At 37.5% G+C, this 12,202-nt stretch overlaps 1 protein-coding gene and 3 long non-coding RNA genes across 6 annotated transcripts in view; 2 read left to right on the top strand and 2 right to left on the bottom strand.

Moving 5' to 3' along the window:
* Nucleotides 1–264, top strand: part of cdk1 (cyclin dependent kinase 1) — a 27,002-nt gene extending 26,738 nt beyond the window's left edge. For both annotated transcript variants that reach the window (XM_077495728.1, XM_077495729.1), the window contains exon 8: nucleotides 5–264. In XM_077495728.1, the coding sequence (XP_077351854.1) occupies nucleotides 5–121 (117 nt within the window). In that variant the 3' untranslated portion in view covers nucleotides 122–264. The remainder of the gene's footprint in view (nucleotides 1–4) is intronic.
* A 2,959-nt stretch (nucleotides 265–3,223) lies between these two features.
* LOC144001531 (uncharacterized) lies at nucleotides 3,224–10,397 on the top strand. 2 transcript variants are annotated; one of them, XR_013278505.1, is made up of 4 exons: nucleotides 3,224–3,663; nucleotides 5,289–5,454; nucleotides 5,821–5,907; nucleotides 5,989–10,397. It is a non-coding gene; the product is annotated as an uncharacterized LOC144001531 (long non-coding RNA). The 2 variants fall into 2 exon arrangements; XR_013278504.1 differs by lacking the exon at nucleotides 3,224–3,663 and having other exon boundaries at nucleotides 3,670–5,454.
* Nucleotides 5,325–8,169, bottom strand: LOC144001530 (uncharacterized). Its single transcript, XR_013278503.1, has 3 exons — nucleotides 7,767–8,169; nucleotides 7,096–7,326; nucleotides 5,325–6,824 (listed from the first exon to the last, which is right to left on the bottom strand). It is a non-coding gene; the product is annotated as an uncharacterized LOC144001530 (long non-coding RNA).
* A 522-nt stretch (nucleotides 10,398–10,919) lies between the features above and the next one.
* Nucleotides 10,920–11,914, bottom strand: LOC144001532 (uncharacterized). Its single transcript, XR_013278506.1, has 2 exons — nucleotides 11,866–11,914; nucleotides 10,920–11,170 (listed from the first exon to the last, which is right to left on the bottom strand). It is a non-coding gene; the product is annotated as an uncharacterized LOC144001532 (long non-coding RNA).
* Nucleotides 11,915–12,202: the final 288 nt, after the last annotated feature.

Raw genomic sequence — 12,202 nt, 5'->3', positions numbered from 1 at the left:
CCAGAAAATGTTGGCCTACAATCCTCCCAAAAGGATCTCAACACGCGAGGCCTTGACTCATCCTTATTTTGATGATTTGGACAAGTCAACCCTGCCTGCAGCCAACATCAACAAAATCTAATAGCTGCCTTACATTCAAATACACACAACCACAATGTTTATCCTGTAAATACTTTTGTGTGATTAGTGCTAAAACCTTTTACAAGTGTCTGTCATCACTTCTTTTCAATAAAGCAATACTTATCTCTTTTCACAGAAACTTCAGCCCAGTATTATGTTCTGTTTGTGGTTGGTGGATACATATACTATACTACATGGTCTAACATTTCATTAGATTTGACAATATTTTTTGTGGAGTTCATAGCTAAACATAGGCTGATCATTGCCTGTCAACTTACATTTATTTTGGGGAAAATTAAGGTTGATTTAAGTAAGATGACAAATGTGTTTGAAAATGTTAATGACGTGAAGACACATTAATTTGTATTCGGACCTGGCCCACACACAAGCCAAATCGCACAATTTGCATCTTGGGCTTCAAGTATTTCTCACTAGACACTTCTGATGGGTATTTCTGCAAGCAGGTGTAACATGTTCTTACAGTGGGTCTGATTCGGAAGTGCTCGTGGGCTAGTGACTATGAAAATATATTCCATAAAAAAACTGCTGCAGCAGTAATGCAAAGAGAAGCAAATCAATGCATAAATGTGGAAGTTTGAACGTGTTGCTCTACGACACTGACAAAGGGTGCAACGAGTGTCTGAGACATGTTTGGAAGCAGTATAAAATGTAACTTAAAAAGGATACCTTACTCAATGAGCCATTTTCAGCAATAAGTCAATATTTTGTCCAGAATTAATTTGATAACTTCATTATTTTTCATGTACAGTTAATACCTTTAAAAACACATTTTTACACTTGCTGTCTACTGAAGATGACACCACCTGTGCTAAGGAAATGGGTAATGACCAATCATAGCTCACCTGTTTTCTGGAAGTCCGCCTCCTCCGTGGCATATATACCCCATAGGGCAGGGGTGGGCCTTGAGGGCTGGAGTCCTGCAGGATTTGGAGGTTTCCCTCTTCCAACACAAGCTGATTCCAATCATTGTTATATATCCTTTTAAAGTGTGATTTACACAAGTAAAGTTGACCTTTAAAGTCGGTGTTTTGTTTTTGTCTGTGGTGTTCAGAACAGTATTTTTAAAGTAGGCTAGCATGTATTTACACTTGTAAGATAATCAAATAAAGAATTGAAGATAAATAAATGATAAAAGCCTCTCATGGGTTGAGGAACGAACTCATGACTGGCTTCAGCTTTGGAGCCTGCCACACTACCACCTGCAGTAAGATTCCAGCTGACCAGCGATATACTAGTAAACATTACTGACCTCAGGAGCTACGTGGCTGAAGGTGTAGAACAAACTGAAGGTCGTGAGTTCGATTCCAAACACGTTCGTTCACACGCAAAATGAAACAAACATTGAGAAAGGTACAGGACAGGTGCACGTTATTTGTGTGTGTGTGTGTGTGGTGGGGGGGGGGGGGGGGGGGGGTAATATTAATAAAAGCAGTTTTATACCCAAGCATGTCTTGTAGGAAAGGTAGATTTTGACACGTACCGTGTTGGAGCCACATTACAGTATTTTTTTGTTTTCCCCTTCTCTTCATGATTTCTGAGTTTGCATATAGTTATTGACGGTGTTCAGATTGAAAATGTAAATGAGAAAACAAAACAAAACAAATTTAGGAGTGATAATCGATAAGAAGTTGACATGGAAGTCCCACGTCAGACATATGAAAACAAAAATCTCCAAATGCCTCAATTATTAATAAAGTGAAATATTGCTTGGATGACAATGCACTTCGTATACTTTATTGTACGTTGATACAACCATACTTCAACTACTGTGTTGAAGTGTGGGGGAACACTTATCAATGTACAATCAATCCACTAGTAATTTTACAGAAACGGGCTATGCAAATTATTCATAAAGTTGTTGTTTTTTTATCATACTCATGGTCTGTTTATCCAGTCAAAGTTGTTTAAGTTATATGACCTTATAAAGTATAATACTTTAATAATTTTATATAAAGCATTTTATGAATTACTACCTGATAATTTGCAATATATATTTATAAAAAAAAAAAGTTTCTATCATAACTTTAGAGGATATAGAGATTTTATATTACCTAAATTTAGAACTGTTCGTAAAAGTTTTTGTGTGTCTGTGCGTGGGGTCAAACTTTGGAACAGTTTAGAGGTACAACACAAGCAATGCCAAAACATCCACAGATTCAAACTGTCTTACAAACATATGGTTTGGTCTCAGTATTTGGAGAGTGGATCTTAAACCAACATCCATCTTTCAACTTATTGTGATAGAGTATACTTGCTGCCTTCTTATTTTACATACTACCTATTGCCACTGTTGGTATGCTTGTGTCTTAGAATTATTTATATGTGCCATTTATGGACTTGTTTTGTTCTAGTTTGTCTTTTCTTTTGCCCAAACTGGTATTGTTATTTTTTATTACCATTACTGGTATGAGCTGTTGATATCATGTTACTTAATTAACATATTGTTTGTAAACACACAGTTTTTCAGTATTATGACAACCGCTGTTGGTTAGTGCAAGTTTATAGGAAAGTAACTAAATTTGTTTTGATACTAATGATATTGGGGGTAGGACTGAATAGGTTTTTCTTCTTCCCACTCCTTTTCAGGCTAGGTTTAGAAAAATTTGTCTAGAAAAATTAATATATTGTTAATGTTGATTATTGCCTGAAATAAATGAACAAATGAAATGAATGGTGGCGCATGTGTCCCCAGGATTAAATGAAGCCGCCGGGTGTGGAGGCAAACTTTTTTTTTTTTTTTTTGATTTTATTATTATTATTATTATTATTATAACCATTGTTGTCATGTGAAACGGACCGTGTTGTCCTTTGGACATCAATGGAAGAGGATTGGACTTTATTGTAATTAAATAATTTTTTGACCAAACGACAGAACATGGTTTTTTTTTTAGGCAATGACACACGTCCGAAGAGTTCTCATCGGTTCACCCCGACAACAAATATAGCGCCTTTTTGGAAAGGCTTTACTGTAATTATAATTTGCTGTGAGCGTGGGTACGGCGTATGGAGAGAAATTTGTGTCTTTATTTTCAATCAAACAAAAAAGGAATTTGCAATCAAAAAAAAATTTCAATCAAACAAAAAGGGGATTTGCAATCAAAAAAAAATTTCAATCAAACAAAAAGGGGATTTGCAACCTCAAATAAATTTTAATCAAACAAAAAAGGGTTTTCATATAAAATAAAAATTTGCAAACAAAAAAAAACATTTCAAACATGGATTTGTATTTTAATAAAATCTTTTGCAAACATTTTTTTCGTTTTGTTTGCGAATCTGTTTTTTGGTTGCGAATCTGTTTTTTGGTTGCGAATCTGTTTTTTGATTGAAACCTGTTTTTTGGTTGCGAATCTTTTTCTGTGTTGTGTGGGCGGGGTCCTCCGTTCAACCGATGATAGAAGCCTTGTCATTGGTCAGCTTGGAAGCCGCTGCGACAACTTTCATTGGTCAGATAGGAATGGGGGTGTGACAATGTTCGTCTGACTATTTCCTGGTTCATTTTGTCCAGTCGCCGCCAGCATCGAGGTAAATATGACACCCCCCACTTCTAGTTTTCCGTTTTGTTTATCTGACATTTATCTAAAAGCAACCCTTGATCTATCGTTTATCCGGTGATTTGTTCTAATCATTACAATTAACGTAATCACTCACTCAGCATTGCTTAGCCATGTTAGCTAGCTAGGTAACTGATGGTCCGATACATGAGCCAGTCATGAACAGGGCCGGTGTCGGTACCATATGTGTTCGGCCTGCCAAATCCATTCGGGGGCCTTCGCGTCTGGTCGGCGCTTGCTGATGACGTCAGTACAGCAAGCGAGCAGTGTCAAATGTGTTCACGTTGGTTTGGTGTCCGAATTTTGCAGTCGTAATGATTATAGGAACACATTAGCACGTCAACTGACAATATTTCGTCCCATCGCAGTTTTACTTTTTTGCATTTATGTGCTATTTTACCTCCATTTTTTATATTTATTTTATCTAATGTATTTTTTCAATCTATTTCATTATTTAGTCAATCTTAAAGTATCCTGCTTTTATACTTACGTTTATTTACGTTTTGCAATCTCAGCCCATACATTTTGTTATTTAAATGACATCTTTAATATTTTCTTGCCAATGTCACCTCAGAGGTGACACGTACTGCACTATGAGTTGCGGAGGGTCGTGCGTATTGCAGAAAATAATTACCATGATGATGATAATAAAATGATGGAATTATTGCCTGAGATGTGACATTTCCTCACCAATATGTTCTGTACTCAGCCTCAGGTTATTAGGTAACTACGAATTTATTTGTAACCTTCATGTGTGTCTCATGGACTATTGATATAAATATTAATCAAAGGTAATGGCCTACTACCGTAAAGTCGAAACTCATAAGTTAACTTCATCAACTACAGTAGCACATTTTACTTTTTCTTTAAAGATGTCAAATGCATTAACAAATCAATGAATGAATGAATGAATGCACAACTTTTCTTTATATGTTCAGTATTTTTTTCCTTCCACAAAACAACAACAACAAACAAGTCTGAAAGGGTTTCACGGCAAACCTTTAATCCTAGACAAGGGAAGACGAGAGATCAATACATTAGAATAGCCACGGTGAGATGTAATTGATTGATGATGATTGATGAATGATTTTGACGCGTTACGAATCCTTGCCTTTTGGGTCGCCGAACAGTTTGATCCAGTAGTGCGGCTGTGATAAGTCCCATTAGATAAATAATAATAAATTTCTTCGTAAAAAGCGTCAATGTTTTCCCTCCAACGACTGGAAAGTTGCCTCACCAATCACAATCGTCGACATCTCAGCCAATCCTGTAGCGTAAAACGTCTCAGCCAATCCTGTAGCGTAACGTCATCTGTAGGCGAAGGACCCCGAATGGATCTGGCAGGCCGAATAGGTCGCTTGCACATCGTAATGCATCATGGGAGTTTTTCCTTCGGGCGCCATATTGGGTGTCCGCCGGTTCACAAGGTACACTCGCGAGTTACACGGTAGAGCTTATCAACCTGATGTAATTTTCGCAGTAGTTTCACGATTTACCGGAAGATCAAAAACGATACAGGCAGAAGGTGTCTCTGTGTGGCGGGATTGATCCTAATTACGTCCTGACCAAGGGTGATTTTTTTTTTGACGGAGAAAGCTTGCTGGCCAAATTTGACATCTCTGGACATCTTTCCCTACCTCGTGTTGACAACATGCTCCATAACACGCCAACAAATCCCTGGAGGCTTACAATTATTTTGTAAGCGGGTGGATACAGAGTGTAAACTTTAACATCGCATCAGAAGAAACGGTTGCTGTTGCACGTAAGTAAACCACATGGTGTTGGTAATTCTGCACACAAAAATGTTGATTTGTTCTCAGGCTTCCTGTTATTGTGTTTACATGCACAGCTAGGTTTACCTGATGTGGTTTTTCTAACAATTTTATAACAGGCAAATATGGCAGAGCATATAAGAATAAAAAGTAACTATGCACAGCCTCCCCGTGGCTTAATTAAATTTAATGCTACCCTTTCACTAGTTACATGTTACTTAATCAACTTATTCTAAATGGTTAAGGTTAACCACTCTCAGAGGACGTATTTTTAGTTTCAGTTTCCAGTACAATAAAACGTGTTCATGGTAACTACTGAGCATACTGACAGCTTTTCTTATGATCTCACGGTTAAGGAGGCTGTCACAACACCCAATTTCTGTCTGGTGCCAGATGGCAACAATTCCCATCACTTGTCACGACAACACCAATAGTATTACCAGGTATGTATGGCTTTACTTTTTGTAGTTTCTTATTTAATTCTATGTTTCATATTTTCATTACAATGTTTGTAATATTTTCAGATTCAGGCACAGATGAGTTTAACTGGACGGACTTCTGCGACTTTGTGGTGTGGACAAAGTGTGATTGAGCGAGTCCACCCAGATCGCTCGTTTTGGCCAGTTGGAAAAGCCAGTTTTTTTTCCCCAAAATCCCCTCCTTACCTGAACTGCTCGGGAGAGCATTTACTAGATCAGCAGTGGACTTCCAGTGTTCCTGCTCAGCCGCTGTCACCTACCACTTGCTCATGTACTTCAAAGATGCGGAATAAAGTAGTTTTTTGTGCTGCAGCAGATTGTAAAATCAAATGATATCACTTGAAGTGTGCCAATCTAGACTGCCAAAAGGACAGTGGTTTTGTGACAAGTGTGAAACAAGGATTATTGGGAAAACTGAAACACAGTACTGGTACTTGTCTTACATTAAACAAATTTAAAAGAGAGCAACTTTTTCCTCTGTACATAGCATAATGAAAGTCATTGCGTACCCCATCAACATTACATCATACCGTCATCTCAGGATGGTAGGCACCTGTGCTAAAATAAACTACATTAATTAACAGTTCAATTTTTAACCCTGAAATTACTACATCTAATCATTATTCACTTCATTTTTTGTGCTTTTAGAAATAATAGAGATTTATGCCATTACTTTAAGAGGGACCATATTGCACATTGAGTCAAATCCTGTCATTTGTATTATGTATAGCTTTGTAAACAAACCCAACAATAGAATTTGTATAAACGCTGCCTTTATTAGCGCCAAACAAACAGTCGCATGTTGTCCTCCTCCAATGCTTTGATGCTCGCCTTCGTTTCCATCATGTCATTGGCAATCAAGTCGGTGTGGCATGAGATCCCTAAAGAAAAAAATAAATAAAAAATCACAAAAAAATACGGTACCAGTAATAGGTTTAATATAGTAAAGTAGTATAGTTTTTTTGTCAGTGTAAAAGAAATGTACACATTTTGTTGCATTTTTTAATGTATGAACATTGCTACAGGCAAATACTTATTTCTATAAACACTTCCAAATGTCTCTAAAATATAAGGTGCGTGTACACACACAAACAAACACATACATTCACTCATGCATACAATATATTATGTAATGAATTCTGAGTGGCATACCAGAGTCAATGATGTCAGCAGTACTTGAGGGTACAGGTTAGTGGAGCCATCTGGCTGCATAACTGCAACAATCTCTGCCACTTCGAGTCGTCTTTTCTTTGCTTGTCTCTCCTGTGCACGTTCATATCTTGGCACCGACTGGGCTGAGACATAGATGTTGTAACTTGGGACCCAACTTTAATGTTGGAGCCCAGTCGGGATGATTGGACAGAAAAACGGGCGCAGGGCGACCTGTTAAAATAAACAAATATATAAACAAATAAAATATGGAAAGACTGGTTATTTTACCGCAGTAGGGTGGCCGTGAATAAGTTCTTTAGCATGATGTGTAGGCTACCGGGGGTCTGTTTTCTTGCATCACCCCCGGGGGTCTGTTTTCTTGCATCAGCCCCTTCTGTCTCTTTTTTTCCCAAGTTTACATTTTGCCACCAAAAAACATGTTATCGGCATTAAAAGCCCAAGACTAATCAATCCAATTTCAGCAGTAAACACTTTGCACTGGCACTACTTGGGTGAAAATGTTCGATGTTAGCTTTCGGCTAACGTCCGCTAGCCAGCTTGTACTACCGAACTTGCTTGCTCATGAATCCAAAACATAAGCAACTTGCCCATATATGGGCGGTCGAAACGTTATTAATCCTCATGCATTAAATAAAGGTAAACAAGCTTACCGCTCACAAAGTGATCGCTGCACACACGAGCCCAAAGTAACGACTTCCCCCCGGAGTCCGCACTCCTCTGTCTCCAGGCCCTGGTTCCTAATTATTTTCGGAATTCGGAAAAAAGACCGACCATTTTCCCCCTTGGCTTTGTTCGAACAGCCAACGATGCAGCAACAATGTACCATTTTAAACGCAGAAAACAAACGTGATAGATACGTGTTAGACCGAATCGCTACGTAAATGGAGGCCACCCAGCATGGCGACTACGAGAAATCCGAGGCGGAAGTGACGACATGTGCAAGCGACCTATACATATGGTACCGACACCGGCCCAGGCTACAGGCGAGCTAGGCGGTCGCCTAGGGCGCCATCTTGTGGAGGGGGCGCCAAATTGCAGAAAGGAAAAAAAAGAAAATTAAAAAATTAAAAAAACAAACACAAAAAGAAGCTGTGGTAAACAATCCTTCAGTGTCATCTTCACCAGAGGCTACTGAATGTAAGTGCATGGATGGTGCATTTAATACAAACAGCCATAATTTCTGACATTGTATTCTATCATAATGAAAAAAAGGATTTGTTTTCCCTGCTTTAACACCAAAATAATTTGAAGTGATGTATTTTGTTTCATGTACAGCTGAAGCAACAGCCAGTCAAGCACCAATCAGCAGTACTTTGAGTGACACAAAGCTCGATCTTCTAGATCCAGGTGACTATTTCAGTTATATCAGCTATTGCTGCATCATGTACAGTGCTCAGCATATATGAGTATACCACCTTTGAAAAATGTAAAGATTTTGTTCAATATCTCCCCGCGACCCTTGTGAGGAATAAGCGGTCAAGAAAATGGATGGATGGATGTTCAATATCTCAATAAACAGAAGAACAATTTCCAAAATATTGACAAAATGTTTTCTGTAGAATACGCACTTGACTCACAACATGAAAGTAAGGTTGTAATAGGATGCATAGATTACAAAATCTTCAATTTAATCAAATTAACTAATGCAAAAAAAAAAAAAAAAAAGCAACCCACAACAAAAACGACTACATCTAGTATTTTCTATGAGCTCCATGACTGTTATGGGTAGCAACATGTCTGCTAGGCCTGGAATTAACAAGCCTTTTTCTCGGGGTCTACTTATTTGTGCAATATGTACTCTCATAAATAAAAAAAAAAAAAAAAAAACTCTTAGCAGAGATGCAGTCATTTCTTACCTGGCCAAAATCCAATATGTCAAGCATGGAACTTTTAGTTTTTCTAGAGGAGAAAAAACTTAGAGAAATCTATCCCAACATGTGGGTAGCACTCAGCGTGGCTGCTCCCATATCAGTGACTGTAGCATCAGCTGAGAGATGCTTTTCCAAGCTTAAACTAATAAAAAACTATTTAAGGTCTACCATGTCACAAGAACGGCTAACTAGAGTGGCACTTATCAGCATCAATCAAGAAGTATCCAGGCAGCTATCCTTTGACGCACCAATTGATGCCTTTGCTGCAAGGAGGTCCCGGCGTGCACTATTTTAAGTATTTGCCGTTATGTTCCTAAGTTATTTAGTGAAGTTTTTTTGCACACTATTCACATTATCTGTGAATCACCTTATTGCCAAAGTTTTACGATATATCAAAGTTTGTATATTGATACATTTACTATTTTTTGTATCTTACACAATTATTAATGTACATAGTGAAAACATTTTGAGGTTTTAAATACTGTCATTTTGCAAAAATTGCAATAAAAAGTTGCATTGCATTGTACTTCTGTTATTTTTCTTATTTTTATTTGTTTGTGGAATTTGGTATTTATTGTGTGGTGTGCTATTAAATATAATATATCTATAATTTTTTTGTGTGTGTTTTTTTTTTATGGGATTGGGGGGGGCTACCATGTACATTTTCGCCTAGGGTACCAAATCATGTAGGGTTGTAGGTATGTTGTTGGCAGTCAAAACACAAATATACGGCTAATTTGGGATAGCTGTTAGGATGAAGTTTTGTTGTTTTTTTATACTCATAAAGAAACCTTTGCATTTGTTTCACATACAGGCAGGGCTGGGAATCGAATTTATTTACACTAGCTGCTTCCCCTAAATCTTGGATGTTTGAAGTAGAGATTAAATTCGTGATAATTCTGTGATTATTATTTATTGGTCCTGGTTGTTTACTGTACGAGTCAGGTTGAAAAAGAGGGGGAACTCATGCACCGTCAAAGCGGTGACACTGCTACTACTAGGATCCAGGCCACGTAACCGTTTGATTTTGGTTAGTCTAGTCATGAATCGTGATGTTTTGTTGGTACGAGAAACGGCCCAAATAAACGGCCTGCTGAGATAGCTGTTATTATGCTTATTCATGATTATTTTATTACATTACATTACATTAATAAAATGCTAATTATTAATCACTTATGAGAAGTTCTGGTCATTGAAACAAGTAGCCTCTGCTACATTTATTATGTCTTGGGTGTTTGAAATACAGAGGAAGTGACAGATTACGTAATATAAATACATTTAGTTCCTGTAATTGTTTCATTGTAGTTTTCCTGTTTCAATAATGTTCAAAACATGTGTCAAACATAACTTTGTCAGAATTTTTTTTTTTACATGTTTGGTACTTAATTAACAAGCACACTTTTCTTTACTTTTTAGATGCAGAAGATGAAGTTGGTGGTTGGTCACCTCTCTTCATGAGGTGATGCTGTGGATAACTGAGCAGGGCCACAAGCACCTGCTTATGTCAGACAGAGAGCAATTTAAAATATCAATAAACTTTGACCACAATTGTGAGGTACAAATGCCAGGTCACACATTATGTTACCCCTGCACAAACACCATTACATTTCCAACTGCTCATATGAGTGATTACCATTCCTTTAAATCACATCTACTGACTGCTATCACCTTTGATGCCAGATTTGACACAGTGTAATTGAAAGGGCAAAAAAAAAAAAATCACATCCATTTCATTTTTTTGAGTAATTACAGGCTGTTCCTACCAAAATGTTTGTTTTAAGTTTAACAGTTCATTTTCTGAGCTTTCTTGATTTCTTGTTGGCAGGCCAATCATTTCTTGAGAAAAATGTCTGTATAAAATCTATAAAATGCTGAATAATTGACTGGTTGTTAGTTCATATGCATGCTTTTTTTATGAAATAAAAGTCAAACTGTTTTACACAGGAATTTATTTTCATTTTTTACATAAATTTAAATGACCCTTTGGGCCGCGAGACACTAGCACTAGAAGCAACATTGAGAGTCTGCAAATAAATGACGCGACCAAAACTCAAGGACTCCTTGTTTGGATTGATTTGCCGTAAAGCAACAAGTCTTTCCTCAGGTAAACGACAGTGGATGTCAGGTATAACGATCCCGTGTTCACCGTGATGGTCTCTTCGTGTCTCTTCAGCTTGCTGGATCTGTAATATCAAATACATTTATGAAAGCTACAGTAACTCCAAGAACTTTTACTCATATAAAGTTTTTTCCTCTGGTTATGTACGCTTTTACCAGCAATAAAACTGCCCTGGCCTGCTCCTCTTACAGTAAACATGCATCTCGCTATGTCTACATTTTCTACCCCTTGGTCTGCTCGCACTCTAAAAGAAAAAATCTAGTCAGTGTAATTGCAAAAGTACACCTACAACTCAGATTCCCCTTCTGTTTCAATCTGACTCATACAGTAAACAACCAGGACCAATAAATAAGAAGAATTAAAGAATTATCACGAATTTAATCTACTTCAAACATCCAAGATTTAGGGGAAGCAGCTAGTGTAAATAAATTCGATTCCCAGCCCTGCCTGTATGTGAAACAAATGCAAAGGTTTCTTTATGAGTATAAAAAAACAACAACAAAACTTCATCCTAACAGCTATCCCAAATTAGCCGTATATTTGTGTTTTGACTGCCAACAACATAGCTTCATGACTGACTCATGTATCGGACCATCAGTTACCTAGCTAGCTAACATGGCTAAGCAATGCTGAGTGAGTGATTACGTTAATTGTAATGATTAGAACAAATCACCGGATAAATGATAGATCAAGGGTTGCTTTTAGATAAATGTCAGATAAACAAAACGGAAAACTAGAAGTGGGGGGTGTCATATTTACCTCGATGCTGGCGGCGACTGGACAAAATGAACCAGGAAATAGTCAGACGAACATTGTCACACCCCCATTCCTATCTGACCAATGAAAGTTGTCGCAGCGGCTTCCAAGCTGACCAATGACAAGGCTTCTATCATCGGTTGAACGGAGGACCCCGCCCACACAACACAGAAAAAGATTCGCAACCAAAAAACAGGTTTCAATCAAAAAACAGATTCGCAACCAAAAAACAGATTCGCAACCAAAAAACAGATTCGCAAACAAAACGAAAAAAATGTTTGCAAAAGATTTTATTAAAATACAAATAAATGTTTGAAATGTTTTTTTTTGTTTGCAAATT

Source organism: Festucalex cinctus, chromosome 14 (assembly GCF_051991245.1).
Source record: "Festucalex cinctus isolate MCC-2025b chromosome 14, RoL_Fcin_1.0, whole genome shotgun sequence".
Taxonomy (NCBI): domain Eukaryota; kingdom Metazoa; phylum Chordata; class Actinopteri; order Syngnathiformes; family Syngnathidae; genus Festucalex; species Festucalex cinctus.
This window is presented reverse-complemented; position numbering and strand designations above follow the sequence as displayed.